The sequence below is a fragment of the Oncorhynchus mykiss genome, chromosome 3 (assembly GCF_013265735.2).
Source record: "Oncorhynchus mykiss isolate Arlee chromosome 3, USDA_OmykA_1.1, whole genome shotgun sequence".
In the NCBI taxonomy this organism is placed as follows: Eukaryota; Metazoa; Chordata; class Actinopteri; order Salmoniformes; family Salmonidae; genus Oncorhynchus; species Oncorhynchus mykiss.
In genome coordinates, this window is record NC_048567.1 from 82,990,023 (window position 1) to 83,012,383 (window position 22,361).

Consider the following 22,361-nt stretch of genomic DNA (forward strand, 5'->3'; position numbering starts at 1 on the left):
CAGGAAATGCAGCTCTGTTTTAGGTTCTGCTGATGGTTGCAGGGTAGGGGTGGTATGTGGAAGGTAGGGAGGGTAGGGGTGGTATCTGGAAGGTAGGGAGGGTGGGGGTGGTATGTGGAAGGTGGTTGGGAGCTTAGGGGTTGTGTGTGGAAGTTGGTAGGGAGGGTAGGGGTGGTATGTGGAAGGTGGTAGGAAGGGTAGGGGTGGTATGTGGAAGGTGGTAGGGAGGGTGGGGGTGGTATGTGGAAGGTGGTAGGGAGGGTATGGGTGGTGTGTGGAAAGTGGTAGGGAGGGTAGGGGTGGTGGGGTGGTGTGTGGAAGGTAGTAGGGAGGATAGGGGTGGTGTGTGGAAGGTAGTAGGGAGGGTAGGGGTGGTGTGTGGAAGGTGGTAGGGAGGGTAGGGGTGGTGTGTGGAAGGTAGTAGGGAGGGTAGGGGTGGTGTGTGGAAGGTAGTAGGGAGGGTAAGGGTGGTGTGTGGAAGGTAGTAGGGAGGGTAGGGGTGGTGTGTGGAAGGTAGTAGGGAGGGTAGGGGTGGTGTGTGGAAGGTAGTAGGGAGGGTAGGGGGTTTTGGGGTGGTGTGTGGAAGGTAGTAGGGAGGGTAGGGGTGGTGTGTGGAAGGTGGTAGGGAGGGTAGTGGGGGTGTGTGGAAGGTAGTAGGGAGGGTGGGGTTGGTGTGTGGAAGGTAGTAGGGAGGGTAGGGGTGGTGTGTGGAAGGTGGTAGGGAGGGTAGGGGTGGTGTGTGGAAGGTAGTATGGAGGGTAGGGGTGGTGTGTGGAAGGTTGTAGGGAGGATAGGGGTGGTGGGGTGGTGTGTGGAAGGTAGTAGGGAGGGTAGGGGTGGTGTGTGGAAGGTAGTAGGGAGGGTAGGGGTGGTGTGTGGAAGGTAGTAGGGAGGGTGGGGTTGGTGTTTGGAAGGTAGTAGGGAGGGTAGGGGTGGTGTGTGGAAGGTGGTAGGGAGGGTAGGGGTGGTGTGTGGAAGGTAGTAGGGAGGGTAGGGGGCTTTGGGGTGGTGTGTGGAAGGTAGTAGGGAGGGTAGGGGGTTTTGGGGTGGTGTGTGGAAGGTAGTAGGGAGGGTATGGGTGGTGTGTGGAAGGTAGTAGGGAGGGTAGGGGTGGTGGGGTGGTGTGTGGGCGGTAGTAGGGAGGGTAGGAGTGGTGTGTGGAAGGTAGTAGGGGTGGTGGGGTGGTGTGTGGAAGGTAGTAGGGGTGGTGGGGTGGTGTGTGGAAGGTAGTAGGGGTGGTGGGGTGGTGTGTGGAAGGTAGTACGGGTGGTGGGGTGGTGTGTGGAAGGTAGTAGGGGTGGTGGGGTGGTGTGTGGAAGGTAGTAGGGGTGGTGGGGGTGGTGTGTGGAAGGTAGTAGGGAGGTTAGGGGTGGTGTGTGGAAGGTAGTAGGGGTGGTGGGGTGGTGTGTGGAAGGTAGTAGGGGTGGTGGGGTGGTGTGTGGAAGGTAGTAGGGAAGGTAGGGGTGGTGTGTGGAAGGTAGTAGGGGTGGTGGGGTGGTGTGTGGAAGGTAGTAGGGATGGTGGGGTGGTGTGTGGAAGTAGGTAGGGGTGGAGGGGTGGGGTGTGGAAGTGGGTAGTAGGGGTGGTTGGGTGGTGTGTGGAAGTGGGTAGGGGTGGTGGGGTGGTGTGTGGAAGTGGGTAGTAGGGGTGGTGGGGTGGTGTGTGGAAGTGGGTAGCAGGGGATGGAGGGGTGGTGTGTGGAAGGTAGTAAGGGTGGTTGGTGGTGTGTGGAAGTGGGTAGCAGGGGATGGGTGGTGTGTGGAAGTGGGTAGAGAGGAAGTGGGTAGCAGGGGATGGAGGGGTGGTGTGTGGAAGTGGGTAGTAGGGGTGGTGGGGTGGTGTGTGGAAGTGGGTAGCAGGGGATGGAGGGGTGGTGTGTGGAAGGTAGTAAGGGTGGTTGGTGGTGTGTGGAAGTGGGTAGCAGGGGATGGGTGGTGTGTGGAAGTGGGTAGGGGGGAAGTGGGTAGCAGGGGATGGAGGGGTGGTGTGTGGAAGTGGGTAGGGGGGAAGTGGGTAGCAGGGGATGGAGGGGTGGTGTGTGGAAGTGGGTAGGAAGGAAGTGGGTAGCAGGGGATGGGTGGTGTATGGAAGTGGGTAGGGAGGAAGTGGGTAGCAGGGGATGGAGGGGTGGTGTGTGGAAGGTAGTAAGGGTGGTTGGTGGTGTGTAGAAGTGGGTAGCAGGGGATGGGTGGTGTGTGGAAGTGGGTAGGGAGGAAGTGGGTAGCAGGGGATGGAGGGGTGGTGTGTGGAAGTGGGTAGGGAGGAAGTGGGTAGCAGGGGATGGAGGGGTGGTGTGTGGAAGTGGGTAGGGAGGAAGTGGGTAGCAGGGGATGGGTGGTGTGTGGAAGTGGGTAGGGCGGAAGTGGGTAGCAGGAGATGGAGGGGTGGTGTGTGGAAGGTAGTAAGGGTGGTTGGTGGTGTGTGGAAGTGGGTGGCAGGGGATGGGTGGTGTGTGGAAGTGGGTAGGGAGGAAGTGGGTAGCAGGGGATGGAGGGGTGGTGTGTGGAAGTGGGTAGGGAGGAAGTGGGTAGCAGGGGATGGGTGGTGGGGTGGAAGTGGGTAGGAAGGAAGTGGGTAGCAGGGGATGGGTGGTGTGTGGAAGTGGGTAGGGAGGAAGTGGGTAGCAGGGGATGGAGGGGTGGTGTGTGGAAGTGGGTAGGAAGGAAGTGGGTAGGGAGGAAGTGGGTAGCAGGGGATGGAGGGGTGGTGTGTGGAATTGGGTAGGGAGGAAGTGGGTAGCAGGGGGTGGAGGGGTGGTGTGTGGAAGTGGGTAGCAGGGGATGGGTGGTGTGTGGAAGTGGGTAGGGAGGAAGTGGGTAGCAGGGGATGGAGGGGTGGTATGTGGAAGTGGGTAGGGAGGAAGTGGGTAGCAGGGGATGGAGGGGTGGTGTGTGGAAGTGGGTAGGAAGGAAGTGGGTAGCAGGGGATGGGTGGTGTGTGGAAGTGGGTAGGGAGGAAGTGGGTAGCAGGGGATGGAGGGGTGGTGTGTGGAAGGTAGTAAGGGTGGTTGGTGGTGTGTGGAAGTGGGTAGCAGGGGATGGGTGGTGTGTGGAAGTGGGTAGGGAGGAAGTGGGTAGCAGGGGATGGAGGGGTGGTGTGTGGAAGTGGGTACGGAGGAAGTGGGTAGCAGGGGATGGAGGGGTGGTGTGTGGAAGTGGGTAGGGAGGAAGTGGGTAGCAGGGGATGGGTGGTGTGTGGAAGTGGGTAGGGAGGAAGTGGGTAGCAGGGGATGGAGGGGTGGTGTGTGGAAGGTAGTAAGGGTGGTTGGTGGTGTGTGGAAGTGGGTGGGAGGAAGTGGGTAGCAGGGGATGGAGGGGTGGTGTGTGGAAGTGGGTAGGGAGGAAGTGGGTAGCAGGGGATGGGTGGTGGGGTGGAAGTGGGTAGGAAGGAAGTGGGTAGCAGGGGATGGGTGGTGTGTGGAAGTGGGTAGGGAGGAAGTGGGTAGCAGGGGATGGAGGGGTGGTGTGTGGAAGTGGGTAGGGAGGAAGTGGGTAGGGAGGAAGTGGGTAGCAGGGGATGGAGGGGTGGTGTGTGGAATTGGGTAGGGAGGAAGTGGGTAGCAGGGGATGGAGGGGTGGTGTGTGGAAGTGGGTAGCAGGGGATGGGTGGTGTGTGGAAGTGGGTAGTGAGGAAGTGGGTAGCAGGGGATGGAGGGGTGGTGTGTGGAAGTGGGTAGGGAGGAAGTGGGTAGCAGGGGATGGAGGGGTGGTGTGTGGAAGTGGGTAGGAAGGAAGTGGGTAGCAGGGGATGGGTGGTGTGTGGAAGTGGGTAGGGAGGAAGTGGGTAGCAGGGGATGGAGGGGTGGTGTGTGGAAGGTAGTAAGGGTGGTTGGTGGTGTGTGGAAGTGGGTGGCAGGGGATGGGTGGTGTGTGGAAGTGGGTAGGGAGGAAGTGGGTAGCAGGGGATGGAGGGGTGGTGTGTGGAAGTGGGTAGGGAGGAAGTGGGTAGCAGGGGATGGAGGGGTGGTGTGTGGAAGTGGGTAGGGAGGAAGTGGGTAGCAGGGGATGGGTGGTGTGTGGAAGTGGGTAGGGAGGAAGTGGGTAGCAGGGGATGGAGGGGTGGTGTGTGGAAGGTAGTAAGGGTGGTTGGTGGTGTGTGGAAGTGGGTGGCAGGGGATGGGTGGTGTGTGGAAGTGGGTAGGGAGGAAGTGGGTAGCAGGGGATGGAGGGGTGGTGTGTGGAAGTGGGTAGGGAGGAAGTGGGTAGCAGGGGATGGAGGGGTGGTGTGTGGAAGTGGGTAGGGAGGAAGTGGGTAGCAGGGGATGGAGGGGTGGTGTGTGGAAGTGGGTAGCAGGGGATGGGTGGTGTGTGGAAGTGGGTAGTGAGGAAGTGGGTAGCAGGGGATGGAGGGGTGGTGTGTGGAAGTGGGTAGGGGGGAAGTGGGTAGCAGGGGATGGAGGGGTGGTGTGTGGAAGTGGGTAGGAAGGAAGTGGGTAGCAGGGGATGGGTGGTGTGTGGAAGTGGGTAGGGAGGAAGTGGGTAGTAGGGGATGGAGGGGTGGTGTGTGGAAGGTAGTAAGGGTGGTTGGTGGTGTGTGGAAGTGGGTAGCAGGGGATGGGTGGTGTGTGGAAGTGGGTAGGGAGGAAGTGGGTAGCAGGGGATGGAGGGGTGTTGTGTGGAAGTGGGTAGGGAGGAAGTGGGTAGCAGGGGATGGAGGGGTGGTGTGTGGAAGAGGTAGGGAGGAAGTGGGTAGCAGGGGATGGGTGGTGTGTGGAAGTGGGTAGGGAGGAAGTGGGTAGCAGGGGATGGAGGGGTGGTGTGTGGAAGGTAGTAAGGGTGGTTGGTGGTGTGTGGAAGTGGGTGGCAGGGGATGGGTGGTGTGTGGAAGTGGGTAGGGAGGAAGTGGGTAGCAGGGGATGGAGGGGTGGTGTGTGGAAGTGGGTAGGGAGGAAGTGGGTAGCAGGGGATGGGTGGTGGGGTGGAAGTGGGTAGGGAGGAAGTGGGTAGCAGGGGATGGGTGGTGTGTGGAAGTGGGTAGGGAGGAAGTGGGTAGCTGGGGATGGAGGGGTGGTGTGTGGAAGTGGGTAGGGAGGAAGTGGGTAGCAGGGGATGGGTGGTGGGGTGGAAGTGGGTAGGGAGGAAGTGGGTAGCAGGGGATGGGTGGTGTGTGGAAGTGGGTAGGGAGGAAGTGGGTAGCAGGGGATGGAGGGGTGGTGTGTGGAAGTGGGTAGCAGGGGATGGGTGGTGTGTGGAAGTGGGTAGGGAGGAAGTGGGTAGCAGGGGAGTGGGTAGCAGGGGAGTGGGTAGGGAGGAAGTGGGTAGCAGTGGAGTGGGTAGCAGGGGAGTGGGTAGCAGGGGAGTGGGTAGGGAGGAAGTGGGTAGCAGGGGAGTGGGTAGGGAGGAAGTGGGTAGCAGGGGAGTGGGTAGGGAGGAAGTGGGTAGCAGGGGAGTGGGTAGCAGGGGAGTGGGTAGCAGGGGAGTGGGTAGGGAGGAAGTGGGTAGCAGGGGAGTGGGTAGCAGGGGAGTGGGTAGCAGGGGAGTGGGTAGGGAGGAAGTGGGTAGCAGGGGAGTGGGTAGGGAGGAAGTGGGTAGCAGGGGAGTGGGTAGCAGGGGAGTGGGTAGGGAGGAAGTGGGTAGCAGGGGAGTGGGTAGCAGGGGAGTGGGTAGGGAGGAAGTGGGTAGCAGGGGAGTGGGTAGCAGGGGAGTGGGTAGGGAGGAAGTGGGTAGCACGGGAGTGGGTAGGGAGGAAGTGGGTAGCAGGGGAGTGGGTAGCAGGGGAGTGGGTAGGGAGGAAGTGGGTAGCAGGGGAGTGGGTAGCAGGGGAGTGGGTAGGGAGGAAGTGGGTAGCAGGGGAGTGGGTAGCAGGGGAGTGGGTAGGGAGGAAGTGGGTAGCAGGGGAGTGGGTAGCAGGGGAGTGGGTAGGGAGGAAGTTGGTAGCAGGGGAGTGGGTAGGGAGGAAGTGGGTAGCAGGGGAGTGGGTAGCAGGGGAGTGGGTATGGAGGAAGTGGGTAGCAGGGGAGTGGGTAGGGAGGAAGTGGGTAGCATGGGAGTGGGTAGGGAGGAAGTGGGTAGCAGGGGAGTGGGTAGCAGGGGAGTGGGTAGGGAGGAAGTGGGTAGCAGGGGAGTGAGTAGCAGGGGAGTGGGTGGGGAGGAAGTGGGTAGCAGGGGAGTGGGTAGCAGGGGAGTGGGTAGGGAGGAAGTGGGTAGCAGGGGAGTGGGTAGGGAGGAAGTGGGTAGCAGGGGAGTGGGTAGCAGGGGAGTGGGTAGGGAGGAAGTGGGTAGCAGGGGAGTGGGTAGCAGGGGAGTGGGTAGGGAGGAAGTGGGTAGCATGGGAGTGGGTAGCAGGGGAGTGGGTAGGGAGGAAGTGGGTAGCAGGGGAGTGGGTAGCAGGGGAGTGGGTAGGGAGGAAGTGGGTAGCAGGGGAGTGGGTAGGGAGGAAGTGGGTAGCAGGGGAGTGGGTAGCAGGGGAGTGGGTAGGGAGTGGGTAGGGAGGAAGTGGGTAGCAGGGGAGTGGGTAGCAGGGGAGTGGGTAGGGAGGAAGTGGGTAGCAGGGGAGTGGGTAGGGAGGAAGTGGGTAGCAGGGGAGTGGGTAGCAGGGGAGTGGGTAGGGAGGAAGTGGGTAGCAGGGAAGTGGGTAGGGAGGAAGTGGGTAGCAGGGGAGTGGGTAGCAGGGGAGTGGGTAGGGAGGAAGTGGGTAGGGAGGAAGTGGGTAGCAGGGGAGTGGGTAGCAGGGGAGTGGGTAGGGAGGAAGTGGGTAGCAGGGGAGTGGGTAGCAGGGGAGTGGGTAGGGAGGAAGTGGGTAGCAGGGGAGTGGGTAGGGAGGAAGTGGGTAGCAGGGGAGTGGGTAGCAGGGGAGTGGGTAGGGAGGAAGTGGGTAGCAGGGGAGTGGGTAGGGAGGAAGTGGGTAGCAGGGGAGTGGGTAGCAGGGGAGTGGGTAGCAGGGGAGTGGGTAGGGAGGAAGTGGGTAGCAGGGGAGTGGGTAGCAGGGGATGGAGAAATCAGACCGATCCTTTCCTTTCTCTCTTTAAAGCTTCCATATAGAAAACAGAGCTGAGTGGTTTACAGGCTGTGGTGTGTGTGTGTGTGTGTGTGTGTGTGTGTGTGTGTGTGTGTGTGTGTGTGTGTGTGTGTGTGTGTGTGTGTGTGTGTGTGTGTGTGTGTGTGTGTGTGTGTGTGTGTGTGTGTGTGTGTGTGTGTGTGTGTGTGTGTGTGTGTGTGTGCCTTTGACGAGGCAGGGGAGTTTAGACAGGAAAGTCAGGCCACGGAGAACACAAGACGGGGCTGGAGATCGAGAAGGAGAGATCGAGATGGAGTGTGAGAGAAGGAGAGATAGAGATAGAGAAGGAGAGATAGAGATGGAGAGAGAGAGGAGAGAGAGAGAGGGAGGAGAGAAAGAGAAAGAGAGAGAGCGAAGGAGAGAGAGAAGGAGAGAGAGAGGAGGAGAGAGAGGAGAGAGAGAGAAAGAGAAGGAGAGAGAGAGAAGGAGAGAGAGCTGAGAGAAAGAAAAGGAGAGAGAGAAGGAGAGAGAGAGAGTGAAGATATGACAGAGAATGAGAGATAGAGAAGGAGAGAAAGAGAAGGAGAGATCGAGATGGAGTGTGAGAGAAGGAGAGAGAGAGATGGAAAGATATAGAGATAGAGAAGGAGAGAGAGAAGGAGAGAGAGAGGAGAGATAAAGAAGGAGAGAAAGAAGGAGAGAGAGAGAAGGGAGATAGAGAAGGAGAGAGAGAGAAGGAGAGAGAGAGGAGAGAAAGAGAAAGAGAAGGAGAGAGAGAGAGAAGAAGAGAGAGAGAGAGGAGAGAGAGAGAGAGAAAGAGAGAGAGAGAGAGAAAGAGGAGAGATAGAGATGGAGTGTCCAGTGATGACAAGATGACCATGATAAAACCAGGTGTCATCTCTCTATAAAGGTCAGTGTGTCTCCTGTCCAGTGATGACCAGATGACCATGATAAAACCAGGTGTCACCTCTCTATAAACGTCAGTGTGTCTCCTGTCCAGTGATGACCAGATGACCATGATGAAACCAGGTGTCACCTCTCTATAAATGTCAGTGTGTCTCCTGTCCAGTGATGACCAGATGACCATGATAAAACCAGGTGTCACCTCTCTATAAATGTCAGTGTGTCTCCTGTCCAGTGATGACCAGATGACAGTAAATGTGATCGGTACTGACCGTCTTTGGGCAGAGAGAGAGGTAGATCCAGACTAGGTGTGAGACCAGACGAGAGGCTGCCACTGTGGAGAGACCAGCTCAGCTCTGACACGCTGTCTGGGATCCAGCCACACAGACTGGACTCAAAGTCACACAGAGACCAAGGAGTAGTGCCTAGAGGAGAGAGGTATAGATTGAGAGAGGGGACAGAGAAAGAGAGGGAGGGATCAATGATGCTGATCAGACTGATCGTGATCAATACCTGTCTAAGCCGTACAATGTGAAGACGCCCTGAAGCCCGGTGCGTGTGTGTTTGTGCTTGTGAGTGTGTTTGTGTTTGTGTTTGTGTTTGTGCTTGTGCTTGTGTTTGTGTTTGTGTTTGTGCTCTTGTGTTTGTGTTTGTGCTCTTGTGAGTGTGTTTGTGTTTGTGTTTGTGCTTGTGTTTGTGTTTGTGTTTGTGCTCTTGTGAGTGTGTTTGTGTTTGTGTTTGTGCTTGTGAGTGTGTTTGTGTTTGTGCTTGTGTTTGTGCTTGTGAGTGTGTTTGTGTTTGTGTTTGTGCTCTTGTGTGTTCAACTAACACCATAATACTTGATCCTTTAAAAAACATAAAAACTAGATCTACATCCCTGGAAGGTTCTGGCAAAACCATTCATGAACATCAATAGATTGAATCTACATTTGTAGGATTAACCTACATTTGGCAGGATGAATCTACATTTGGCAGGATGAATCTACATTTGGCAGGATGAATCTACATTTGGCAAGATGAATCTACATTTGGCAGGATGAACCTACATTTGGCATGTTAACCTACATTTGGCATGATTAACCTACATTTGGCAGGATGAATCTACATTTGGCAGGATTAACCTACATTTGGCAGGATGAACCTACATTTGGCATGATGAACCTACATTTGGCAGGATGAACCTACATTTGGCAGGATTAACCTAGATTTGGCAGGATTTACCTACATTTGGCAGGATTAACCTACATTTGGCAGGATGAATCTACATTTGGCAGGATTAACCTACATTTGCCTGGCATTTTAGCTATTGGTGGCCTAATCAGTCACTTGTGTACCGGCCTGGCTACTTGCCATAGTGGGTGAAATGAGTGAGGTCTCCTGGCAACCAGAGCGCCAAACACGTGAGGAAATAAAACTTTGTAGTCTATCTGGAAATATAAATATTCTAATATTTTTTATTTTAACATATTGGATCATTTCATGTTCTCCTTTTCTTTCAATTCAAATACGTTTTAATCACCAACTAATTACCAACTAAATACCAACTAATTACCAACTAATTACCAACTTGAGAAAATGTCTGATTTTCAAGGTATTCCAGAACTTGGTCGTGCTCCTCTTTGGGCAGCGGTGGTATCCTCTAAACGTGGCAGGGTGAGAGTATATATTTACCCTCTCCTCTAAACGTGGCAGGGTGAGAGTATATAGTTACCCTCTCCTCTAAACGTGGCAGGGTGAGAGTATATATTTACCCTCTCCTCTTTGGGCAGCGGTGGTATCCTCTAAACGTGGTAGGGTGAGAGTATATATTTACCCTCTCCTCTAAACGTGGCAGGGTGAGAGTATATAGTTACCCACTCCTCTAAACGTGGCAGGGTGAGAGCATATATTTACCCTCTCCTCTTTGGGCAGCGGTGGTATCCTCTAAACGTGGTAGGGTGAGAGTATATATTTACCCTCTCCTCTAAACGTGGCAGGGTGAGAGTATATATTTACCCTCTCCTCTTTGGGCAGCGGTGGTATCCTCTAAACGTGGTAGGGTGAGAGTATATATTTACCCTCTCCTCTAAACGTGGTAGGGTGAGAGTGTATATTTACCCTCTCCTCTAAACGTGGCAGGGTGAGAGTATATATGTACCCTCTCCTCTAAACGTGGCAGGGTGAGAGTATATATTTACCCTCTCCTCTAAACGTGGCAGGGTGAGAGTATATATTTACCCTCTCCTCTTTGGGCAGCGGTGGTATCCTCTAAACGTGGTAGGGTGAGAGTATATATTTACCCTCTCCTATAAACGTGGCAGGGTGAGAGTATATATTTACCCTCTCCTCTTTGGGCAGCGGTGGTATCCTCTAAACGTGGTAGGGTGAGAGTATATAGTTACCCTCTCCTCTAAACGTGGCAGGGTGAGAGTATATATGTACCCTCTCCTCTAAACGTGGCAGGGTGAGAGTATATATTTACCCTCTCCTCTAAATGTGGCAGGGTGAGAGTATATATTTACCCTCTCCTCTAAACGTGGCAGGGTGAAAGTATATATTTACCCTCTCCTCTTTGGGCAGCGGTGGTATCCTCTAAACGTGGCAGGGTGAGAGTATATATTTACCCTCTCCTCTTTGGGCAGCGGTGGTATCCTCTAAACGTGGCAGGGTGAGAGTATATATTTACCCTCTCCTCTAAACGTGGCAGGGTGAGAGTATATATTTACCCTCTCCTCTAAACGTGGCAGGGTGAGAGTATATATGTACCCTCTCCTCTAAACGTGGCAGGGTGAGAGTATATATTTACCCTCTCCTCTAAATGTGGCAGGGTGAGAGTATATATTTACCCTCTCCTCTAAACGTGGCAGGGTGAAAGTATATATTTACCCTCTCCTCTTTGGGCAGCGGTGGTATCCTCTAAACGTGGCAGGGTGAGAGTATATATTTACCCTCTCCTCTTTGGGCAGCGGTGGTATCCTCTAAACGTGGCAGGGTGAGAGTATATATTTACCCTCTCCTCTAAACGTGGCAGGGTGAGAGTATATATTTACCCTCTCCTCTAAACGTGGCAGGGTGAGAGTATATATTTATCCTCTCCTCTAAACGTGGCAGGGTGAGAGTATATATTTACCCTCTCCTCTAAACGTGGTAGGGTGAGACTATATATTTACCTGCTCCTCTAAACGTGGTAGGGTGAAAGTATATATTTACCCTCTCCTCTAAACGTGGCAGGGTGAGAGTATATATTTACCCTCTCCTCTAAACGTGGTAGGGTGAGAGTATATATTTGCCCTCTCCTCTAAACGTGGTAGGGTGAGAGTATATATTTACCTGCTCCTCTAAACGTGGCAGGGTGAGAGTATATATTTACCCTCTCCTCTAAACGTGGCAGGGTGAGAGTATATATTTACCCTCTCCTCTAAACGTGGCAGGGTGAGAGTATATATTTACCCTCTCCTCTAAACGTGACAGGTGAGAGTATATATTTATCTGCTCCTCTAAACGTGACAGGGTGAGAGTATATATTTACCCTCTCCACCAAACGTGACAGGGTGAGAGTATATATTTATCTGCTCCTCTAAACGTGGCAGGGTGAGAGTATATATTTATCTGCTCCTCTAAACGTGGCAGGGTGAGAGTATATATTTATCTGCTCCTCTAAACGTGACAGGGTGAGAGTATATATTTACCCTCTCCTCTAAACGTGACAGGGTGAGAGTATATATTTATCTGCTCCTCTAAACGTGGCAGGGTGAGAGTATACATTTATCTGCTCCTCTAAACGTGACAGGGTGAGAGTATATATTTATCTGCTCCTCTAAACGTGGCAGGGTGAGAGTATATATTTACCCTCTCCTCTAAACGTGGCAGGGTGAGAGTATATATTTGCCCTCTCCTCTAAACGTGGCAGGGTGAGAGTATATATTTAACTGCTGCTCTAAACGTGGCAGGGTGAGAGTATATATTTACCCTCTCCTCTAAACGTGGCAGGGTGAGAGTATATATTTACCCTCTCCTCTTTGGGCAGCGGTGGTATCCTCTAAACGTGGCAGGGTGAGAGTATATATTTACCCTCTCCTCTTTGGGCAGCGGTGGTATCCTCTAAACGTGGCAGGGTGAGAGTATATATTTACCCTCTCCTCTTTGGGCAGCGGTGGTATCCTCTAAACGTGGTAGGGTGAGGGTATATATTTACCCTCTCCTCTAAACGTGGCAGGGTGAGAGTATACATTTACCCTCTCCTCTAAACGTGGTAGGGTGAGAGTATATATTTACCCTCTCCTCTAAACGTGGCAGGGTGAGAGTATATATTTACCCTCTCCTCTAAACGTGGTAGGGTGAGAGTATATATTTACCCTCTCCTCTAAACGTGGCAGGGTGAGAGTATATATTTACCCTCTCCTCTAAACGTGACAGGGTGAGAGTATATATTTATCTGCTCCTCTAAACGTGGCAGGGTGAGAGTATATATTTACCCTCTCCTCTAAACGTGACAGGGTGAGAGTATATATTTATCTGCTCCTCTAAACGTGGCAGGGTGAGAGTATATATTTACCCTCTCCTCTAAACGTGGCAGGGTGAGAGTATATATTTAACTGCTGCTCTAAACGTGGTAGGGTGAGAGTATATATTTACCCTCTTCTCTTTGGGCAGCGGTGGTATCCTCTAAACGTGGTAGGGTGAGAGTATATATTTACCCTCTCCTCTAAATGTGGTAGGGTGAGAGTATATTTTTACCCTCTCCTCTTTGGGCAGCGGTGGTATCCTCTAAACGTGGTAGGGTGAGAGTATATATTTACCCTCTCCTCTAAACGTGGTAGGGTGAGAGTATATATTTACCCTCTCCTCTTTGGGCAGCGGTGGTATCCTCTAAACGTGGCAGGTTGAGAGTATATATTTACCCTCTCCTCTTTGGGCAGTGGTGGTATCCTCTAAACGTGGCAGGGTGAGATTATATATTTACCCTCTCCTCTTTGGGCAGCGGTGGTATCCTCTAAACGTGGCAGGGTGAGAGTATATATTTACCCTCTCCTCTTTGGGCAGCGGTGGTATCCTCTAAACGTGGCAGGGTGAGAGTATATATTTACCCTCTCCTCTTTGGGCAGCGGTGGTATCCTCTAAACGTGGTAGGGTGAGGGTATATATTTACCCTCTCCTCTAAACGTGGCAGGGTGAGAGTATATATTTACCCTCTCCTCTAAACGTGGTAGGGTGAGAGTATATATTTACCCTCTCCTCTAAACGTGACAGGGTGAGAGTATATATTTATCTGCTCCTCTAAACGTGGCAGGGTGAGAGTATATATTTACCCTCTCCTCTAAACGTGGCAGGGTGAGAGTATATATTTACCATCTCCTCTAAACGTGGTAGGGTGAGCGTATATATTTACCCTCTCCTCTTTGGGCAGCGGTGGTATCCTCTAAACGTGGCAGGTTGAGAGTATATATTTACCCTCTCCTCTTTGGGCAGTGGTGGTATCCTCTAAACGTGGCAGGGTGAGAGTATATATTTACCCTCTCCTCTTTAGGCAGCGGTGGTATCCTCTAAACGTGGCAGGGTGAGAGTATATATTTACCCTCTCCTCTTTGGGCAGCGGTGGTATCCTCTAAACGTGGTAGGGTGATGGTATATATTTACCCTCTCCTCTAAACGTGGCAGGGTGAGAGTATATATTTACCCTCTCCTCTAAACGTGGTAGGGTGAGAGTATATATTTACCCTCTCCTCTAAACGTGGCAGGGTGAGAGTATATATTTACCCTCTCCTCTTTGGGCAGCGGTGGTATCCTCTAAACGTGGTAGGGTGAGAGTATATATTTACCCTCTCCTCTAAACGTGGTAGGGTGAGAGTGTATATTTACCCTCTCCTCTAAACGTGGCAGGGTGAGAGTATATATGTACCCTCTCCTCTAAACGTGGCAGGGTGAGAGTATATATTTACCCTCTCCTCTAAACGTGGCAGGGTGAGAGTATATATTTACCCTCTCCTCTAAACGTGGCAGGGTGAGAGTATATATTTACCCTCTCCTCTTTGGGCAGCGGTGGTATCCTCTAAACGTGGTAGGGTGAGAGTATATATTTACCCTCTCCTCTAAACGTGGCAGGGTGAGAGTATATATTTACCCTCTCCTCTTTGGGCAGCGGTGGTATCCTCTAAACGTGGTAGGGTGAGAGTATATAGCTACCCTCTCCTCTAAACGTGGCAGGGTGAGAGTATATATGTACCCTCTCCTCTAAACGTGGCAGGGTGAGAGTATATATTTACCCTCTCCTCTAAATGTGGCAGGGTGAGAGTATATATTTACCCTCTCCTCTAAACGTGGCAGGGTGAAAGTATATATTTACCCTCTCCTCTTTGGGCAGCGGTGGTATCCTCTAAACGTGGCAGGGTGAGAGTATATATTTACCCTCTCCTCTTTGGGCAGCGGTGGTATCCTCTAAACGTGGCAGGGTGAGAGTATATATTTACCCTCTCCTCTAAACGTGGCAGGGTGAGAGTATATATTTACCCTCTCCTCTAAATGTGGCAGGGTGAGAGTATATATTTACCCTCTCCTCTAAACGTGGCAGGGTGAGAGTATATATTTACCCTCTCCTCTAAACGTGGCAGGGTGAGAGTATATATTTACCCTCTCCTCTAAACGTGGCAGGGTGAGAGTATATATTTATCCTCTCCTCTAAACGTGGCAGGGTGAGAGTATATATTTACCCTCTCCTCTAAACGTGGTAGGGTGAGACTATATATTTACCTGCTCCTCTAAACGTGGTAGGGTGAAAGTATATATTTACCCTCTCCTCTAAACGTGGCAGGGTGAGAGTATATGTTTACCCTCTCCTCTAAACGTGGTAGGGTGAGAGTATATATTTGCCCTCTCCTCTAAACGTGGTAGGATGAGAGTATATATTTACCTGCTCCTCTAAACGTGGCAGGGTGAGAGTATATATTTACCCTCTCCTCTAAACGTGGCAGGGTGAGAGTATATATTTACCCTCTCCTCTAAACGTGGCAGGGTGAGAGTATATATTTACCCTCTCCTCTAAACGTGACAGGTGAGAGTATATATTTATCTGCTCCTCTAAACGTGACAGGGTGAGAGTATATATTTACCCTCTCCTCTAAACGTGACAGGGTGAGAGTATATATTTATCTGCTCCTCTAAACGTGGCAGGGTGAGAGTATATATTTATCTGCTCCTCTAAACGTGGCAGGGTGAGAGTATATATTTATCTGCTCCTCTAAACGTGACAGGGTGAGAGTATATATTTACCCTCTCCTCTAAACGTGACAGGGTGAGAGTATATATTTATCTGCTCCTCTAAACGTGGCAGGGTGAGAGTATATATTTATCTGCTCCTCTAAACGTGGCAGGGTGAGAGTATATATTTATCTGCTCCTCTAAACGTGGCAGGGTGAGAGTATATATTTACCCTCTCCTCTAAACGTGGCAGGGTGAGAGTATATATTTGCCCTCTCCTCTAAACGTGGCAGGGTGAGAGTATATATTTAACTGCTGCTCTAAACGTGGCAGGGTGAGAGTATATATTTACCCTCTCCTCTTTGGGCAGCGGTGGTATCCTCTAAACGTGGCAGGGTGAGAGTATATATTTACCCTCTCCTCTTTGGGCAGCGGTGGTATCCTCTAAACGTGGCAGGGTGAGAGTATATATTTACCCTCTCCTCTTTGGGCAGCGGTGGTATCCTCTAAACGTGGTAGGGTGAGGGTATATATTTACCCTCTCCTCTAAACGTGGCAGGGTGAGAGTATACATTTACCCTCTCCTCTAAACGTGGTAGGGTGAGAGTATATATTTACCCTCTCCTCTAAACGTGGCAGGGTGAGAGTATATATTTACCCTCTCCTCTAAACGTGGTAGGGTGAGAGTATATATTTACCCTCTCCTCTAAACGTGGCAGGGTGAGAGTATATATTTACCCTCTCCTCTAAACGTGACAGGGTGAGAGTATATATTTATCTGCTCCTCTAAACGTGGCAGGGTGAGAGTATATATTTACCCTCTCCTCTAAACGTGACAGGGTGAGAGTATATATTTATCTGCTCCTCTAAACGTGGCAGGGTGAGAGTATATATTTACCCTCTCCTCTAAACGTGGCAGGGTGAGAGTATATATTTAACTGCTGCTCTAAACGTGGTAGGGTGAGAGTATATATTTACCCTCTCCTCTTTGGGCAGCGGTGGTATCCTCTAAACGTGGTAGGGTGAGAGTATATATTTACGCTCTCCTCTAAATGTGGTAGGGTGAGAGTATATTTTTACCCTCTCCTCTTTGGGCAGCGGTGGTATCCTCTAAACGTGGTAGGGTGAGAGTATATATTTACCCTCTCCTCTAAACGTGGTAGGGTGAGAGTATATATTTACCCTCTCCTCTTTGGGCAGCGGTGGTATCCTCTAAACGTGGCAGGTTGAGAGTATATATTTACCCTCTCCTCTTTGGGCAGTGGTGGTATCCTCTAAACGTGGCAGGGTGAGAGTATATATTTACCCTCTCCTCTTTGGGCAGCGGTGGTATCCTCTAAACGTGGCAGGGTGAGAGTATATATTTACCCTCTCCTCTTTGGGCAGCGGTGGTATCCTCTAAACGTGGCAGGGTGAGAGTATATATTTACCCTCTCCTCTTTGGGCAGCGGTGGTATCCTCTAAACGTGGTAGGGTGAGGGTATATATTTACCCTCTCCTCTAAACGTGGCAGGGTGAGAGTATATATTTACCCTCTCCTCTAAACGTGGTAGGGTGAGAGTATATATTTACCCTCTCCTCTAAACGTGACAGGGTGAGAGTATATATTTATCTGCTCCTCTAAACGTGGCAGGGTGAGAGTATATATTTACCCTCTCCTCTAAACGTGGCAGGGTGAGAGTATATATTTACCATCTCCTCTAAACGTGGTAGGGTGAGAGTATATATTTACCCTCTCCTCTTTGGGCAGCGGTGGTATCCTCTAAACGTGGCAGGTTGAGAGTATATATTTACCCTCTCCTCTTTGGGCAGTGGTGGTATCCTCTAAACGTGGCAGGGTGAGAGTATATATTTACCCTCTCCTCTTTGGGCAGCGGTGGTATCCTCTAAACGTGGCAGGGTGAGAGTATATATTTACCCTCTCCTCTTTGGGCAGCGGTGGTATCCTCTAAACGTGGTAGGGTGAGGGTATATATTTACCCTCTCCTCTAAACGTGGCAGGGTGAGAGTATATATTTACCCTCTCCTCTAAACGTGGTAGGGTGAGAGTATATATTTACCCTCTCCTCTAAACGTGGCAGGGTGAGAGTATATATTTACCCTCTCCTCTTTGGGCAGCGGTGGTATCCTCTAAACGTGGTAGGGTGAGAGTATATATTTACCCTCTCCTCTAAACGTGGTAGGGTGAGAGTGTATATTTACCCTCTCCTCTAAACGTGGCAGGGTGAGAGTATATATGTACCCTCTCCTCTAAACGTGGCAGGGTGAGAGTATATATTTACCCTCTCCTCTAAACGTGGCAGGGTGAGAGTATATATTTACCCTCTCCTCTAAACGTGGCAGGGTGAGAGTATATATTTACCCTCTCCTCTTTGGGCAGCGGTGGTATCCTCTAAACGTGGTAGGGTGAGAGTATATATTTACCCTCTCCTCTAAACGTGGCAGGGTGAGAGTATATATTTACCCTCTCCTCTTTGGGCAGCGGTGGTATCCTCTAAACGTGGTAGGGTGAGAGTATATAGCTACCCTCTCCTCTAAACGTGGCAGGGTGAGAGTATATATGTACCCTCTCCTCTAAACGTGGCAGGGTGAGAGTATATATTTACCCTCTCCTCTAAATGTGGCAGGGTGAGAGTATATATTTACCCTCTCCTCTAAACGTGGCAGGGTGAAAGTATATATTTACCCTCTCCTCTTTGGGCAGCGGTGGTATCCTCTAAACGTGGCAGGGTGAGAGTATATATTTACCCTCTCCTCTAAACGTGGCAGGGTGAGAGTATATATTTACCCTCTCCTCTAAATGTGGCAGGGTGAGAGTATATATTTACCCTCTCCTCTAAACGTGGCAGGGTGAGAGTATATATTTACCCTCTCCTCTAAACGTGGCAGGGTGAGAGTATATATTTACCCTCTCCTCTAAACGTGGCAGGGTGAGAGTATATATTTATCCTCTCCTCTAAACGTGGCAGGGTGAGAGTATATATTTACCCTCTCCTCTAAACGTGGTAGGGTGAGACTATATATTTACCTGCTCCTCTAAACGTGGTAGGGTGAAAGTATATATTTACCCTCTCCTCTAAACGTGGCAGGGTGAGAGTATATGTTTACCCTCTCCTCTAAACGTGGTAGGGTGAGAGTATATATTTGCCCTCTCCTCTAAACGTGGTAGGGTGAGAGTATATATTTACCTGCTCCTCTAAACGTGGCAGGGTGAGAGTATATATTTACCCTCTCCTCTAAACGTGGCAGGGTGAGAGTATATATTTACCCTCTCCTCTAAACGTGGCAGGGTGAGAGTATATATTTACCCTCTCCTCTAAACGTGACAGGTGAGAGTATATATTTATCTGCTCCTCTAAACGTGACAGGGTGAGAGTATATATTTACCCTCTCCTCTAAACGTGACAGGGTGAGAGTATATATTTATCTGCTCCTCTAAACGTGGCAGGGTGAGAGTATATATTTATCTGCTCCTCTAAACGTGGCAGGGTGAGAGTATATATTTATCTGCTCCTCTAAACGTGACAGGGTGAGAGTATATATTTACCCTCTCCTCTAAACGTGACAGGGTGAGAGTATATATTTATCTGCTCCTCTAAACGTGGCAGGGTGAGAGTATATATTTATCTGCTCCTCTAAACGTGACAGGGTGAGAGTATATATTTATCTGCTCCTCTAAACGTGGCAGGGTGAGAGTATATATTTACCCTCTCCTCTAAACGTGGCAGGGTGAGAGTATATATTTGCCCTCTCCTCTAAACGTGGCAGGGTGAGAGTATATATTTAACTGCTGCTCTAAACGTGGCAGGGTGAGAGTATATATTTACCCTCTCCTCTTTGGGCAGCGGTGGTATCCTCTAAACGTGGCAGGGTGAGAGTATATATTTACCCTCTCCTCTTTGGGCAGCGGTGGTATCCTCTAAACGTGGCAGGGTGAGAGTATATATTTACCCTCTCCTCTTTGGGCAGCGGTGGTATCCTCTAAACGTGGTAGGGTGAGGGTATATATTTACCCTCTCCTCTAAACGTGGCAGGGTGAGAGTATACATTTACCCTCTCCTCTAAACGTGGTAGGGTGAGAGTATATATTTACCCTCTCCTCTAAACGTGGCAGGGTGAGAGTATATATTTACCCTCTCCTCTAAACGTGGTAGGGTGAGAGTATATATTTACCCTCTCCTCTAAACGTGGCAGGGTGAGAGTATATATTTACCCTCTCCTCTAAACGTGACAGGGTGAGAGTATATATTTATCTGCTCCTCTAAACGTGGCAGGGTGAGAGTATATATTTACCCTCTCCTCTAAACGTGACAGGGTGAGAGTATATATTTATCTGCTCCTCTAAACATGGCAGGGTGAGAGTATATATTTACCCTCTCCTCTAAACGTGGCAGGGTGAGAGTATATATTTAACTGCTGCTCTAAACGTGGTAGGGTGAGAGTATATATTTACCCTCTCCTCTTTGGGCAGCGGTGGTATCCTCTAAACGTGGTAGGGTGAGAGTATATATTTACCCTCTCCTCTAAATGTGGTAGGGTGAGAGTATATTTTTACCCTCTCCTCTTTGGGCAGCGGTGGTATCCTCTAAACGTGGCAGGTTGAGAGTATATATTTACCCTCTCCTCTTTGGGCAGTGGTGGTATCCTCTAAACGTGGCAGGGTGAGAGTATATATTTACCCTCTCCTCTTTGGGCAGCGGTGGTATCCTCTAAACGTGGTAGGGTGAGAGTATATATTTACCCTCTCCTCTAAACGTGGTAGGGTGAGAGTATATATTTACCCTCTCCTCTTTGGGCAGCGGTGGTATCCTCTAAACGTGGCAGGTTGAGAGTATATATTTACCCTCTCCTCTTTGGGCAGTGGTGGTATCCTCTAAACGTGGCAGGGTGAGAGTATATATTTACCCTCTCCTCTTTGGGCAGCGGTGGTATCCTCTAAACGTGGCAGGGTGAGAGTATATATTTACCCTCTCCTCTTTGGGCAGCGGTGGTATCCTCTAAACGTGGTAGGGTGAGGGTATATATTTACCCTCTCCTCTAAACGTGGCAGGGTGAGAGTATATATTTACCCTCTCCTCTAAACGTGGTAGGGTGAGAGTATATATTTACCCTCTCCTCTAAACGTGGCAGGGTGAGAGTATATATTTACCCTCTCCTCTTTGGGCAGCGGTGGTATCCTCTAAACGTGGTAGGGTGAGAGTATATATTTACCCTCTCCTCTAAACGTGGTAGGGTGAGAGTGTATATTTACCCTCTCCTCTAAACGTGGCAGGGTGAGAGTATATATGTACCCTCTCCTCTAAACGTGGCAGGGTGAGAGTATATATTTACCCTCTCCTCTAAACGTGGCAGGGTGAGAGTATATATTTACCCTCTCCTCTAAACGTGGCAGGGTGAGAGTATATATTTACCCTCTCCTCTTTGGGCAGCGGTGGTATCCTCTAAACGTGGTAGGGTGAGAGTATATATTTACCCTCTCCTCTAAACGTGGCAGGGTGAGAGTATATATTTACCCTCTCCTCTTTGGGCAGCGGTGGTATCCTCTAAACGTGGTAGGGTGAGAGTATATAGTTACCCTCTCCTCTAAACGTGGCAGGGTGAGAGTATATATGTACCCTCTCCTCTAAACGTGGCAGGGTGAGAGTATATATTTACCCTCTCCTCTAAATGTGGCAGGGTGAGAGTATATATTTACCCTCTCCTCTAAACGTGGCAGGGTGAAAGTATATATTTACCCTCTCCTCTTTGGGCAGCGGTGGTATCCTCAAACGTGGCAGGGTGAGAGTATATATTTACCCTCTCCTCTTTGGGCAGCGGTGGTATCCTCTAAACGTGGCAGGGTGAGAGTATATATTTACCCTCTCCTCTAAACGTGGCAGGGTGAGAGTATATATTTACCCTCTCCTCTAAATGTGGCAGGGTGAGAGTATATATTTACCCTCTCCTCTAAACGTGGCAGGGTGAGAGTATATATTTACCCTCTCCTCTAAACGTGGCAGGGTGAGAGTATATATTTACCCTCTCCTCTAAACGTGGCAGGGTGAGAGTATATATTTATCCTCTCCTCTAAACGTGGCAGGGTGAGAGTATATATTTACCCTCTCCTCTAAACGTGGTAGGGTGAGACTATATATTTACCTGCTCCTCTAAACGTGGTAGGGTGAAAGTATATATTTACCCTCTCCTCTAAACGTGGCAGGGTGAGAGTATATATTTACCCTCTCCTCTAAACGTGGTAGGGTGAGAGTATATATTTGCCCTCTCCTCTAAACGTGGTAGGGTGAGAGTATATATTTACCTGTTCCTCTAAACGTGGCAGGGTGAGAGTATATATTTACCCTCTCCTCTAAACGTGGCAGGGTGAGAGTATATATTTACCCTCTCCTCTAAACGTGGCAGGGTGAGAGTATATATTTACCCTCTCCTCTAAACGTGACAGGTGAGAGTATATATTTATCTGCTCCTCTAAACGTGACAGGGTGAGAGTATATATTTACCCTCTCCTCTAAACGTGACAGGGTGAGAGTATATATTTATCTGCTCCTCTAAACGTGGCAGGGTGAGAGTATATATTTATCTGCTCCTCTAAACGTGGCAGGGTGAGAGTATATATTTATCTGCTCCTCTAAACGTGACAGGGTGAGAGTATATATTTACCCTCTCCTCTAAACGTGACAGGGTGAGAGTATATATTTATCTGCTCCTCTAAACGTGGCAGGGTGAGAGTATATATTTATCTGCTCCTCTAAACGTGACAGGGTGAGAGTATATATTTATCTGCTCCTCTAAACGTGGCAGGGTGAGAGTATATATTTACCCTCTCCTCTAAACGTGGTAGGGTGAGAGTATATATTTACCTGTTCCTCTAAACGTGGCAGGGTGAGAGTATATATTTACCCTCTCCTCTAAACATGACAGGGTGAGAGTATATATTTACCCTCTCCTCTAAACGTGGCAGGGTGAGAGTATATATTTACCCTCTCCTCTAAACGTGACAGGTGAGAGTATATATTTATCTGCTCCTCTAAACGTGACAGGGTGAGAGTATATATTTACCCTCTCCTCTAAACGTGACAGGGTGAGAGTATATATTTATCTGCTCCTCTAAACGTGGCAGGGTGAGAGTATATATTTATCTGCTCCTCTAAACGTGGCAGGGTGAGAGTATATATTTATCTGCTCCTCTAAACGTGACAGGGTGAGAGTATATATTTACCCTCTCCTCTAAACGTGACAGGGTGAGAGTATATATTTATCTGCTCCTCTAAACGTGGCAGGGTGAGAGTATATATTTATCTGCTCCTCTAAACGTGACAGGGTGAGAGTATATATTTATCTGCTCCTCTAAA

The 22,361-nt window shown here is 50.1% G+C and overlaps 1 protein-coding gene across 1 annotated transcript in view; it reads right to left on the bottom strand.

Annotated features, from left to right (window-relative positions):
- The window catches only part of LOC110504940 (neuropilin-2-like), a gene marked incomplete at its 5' end in the record, with an annotated part of 288,221 nt that overhangs the window by 84,537 nt on the left and 181,323 nt on the right, over positions 1-22,361 (bottom strand). The window contains one exon of the mRNA XM_036965260.1: positions 8,112-8,264. Within this exon, the coding sequence (XP_036821155.1) occupies positions 8,112-8,264 (153 nt within the window). The remainder of the gene's footprint in view (positions 1-8,111; positions 8,265-22,361) is intronic.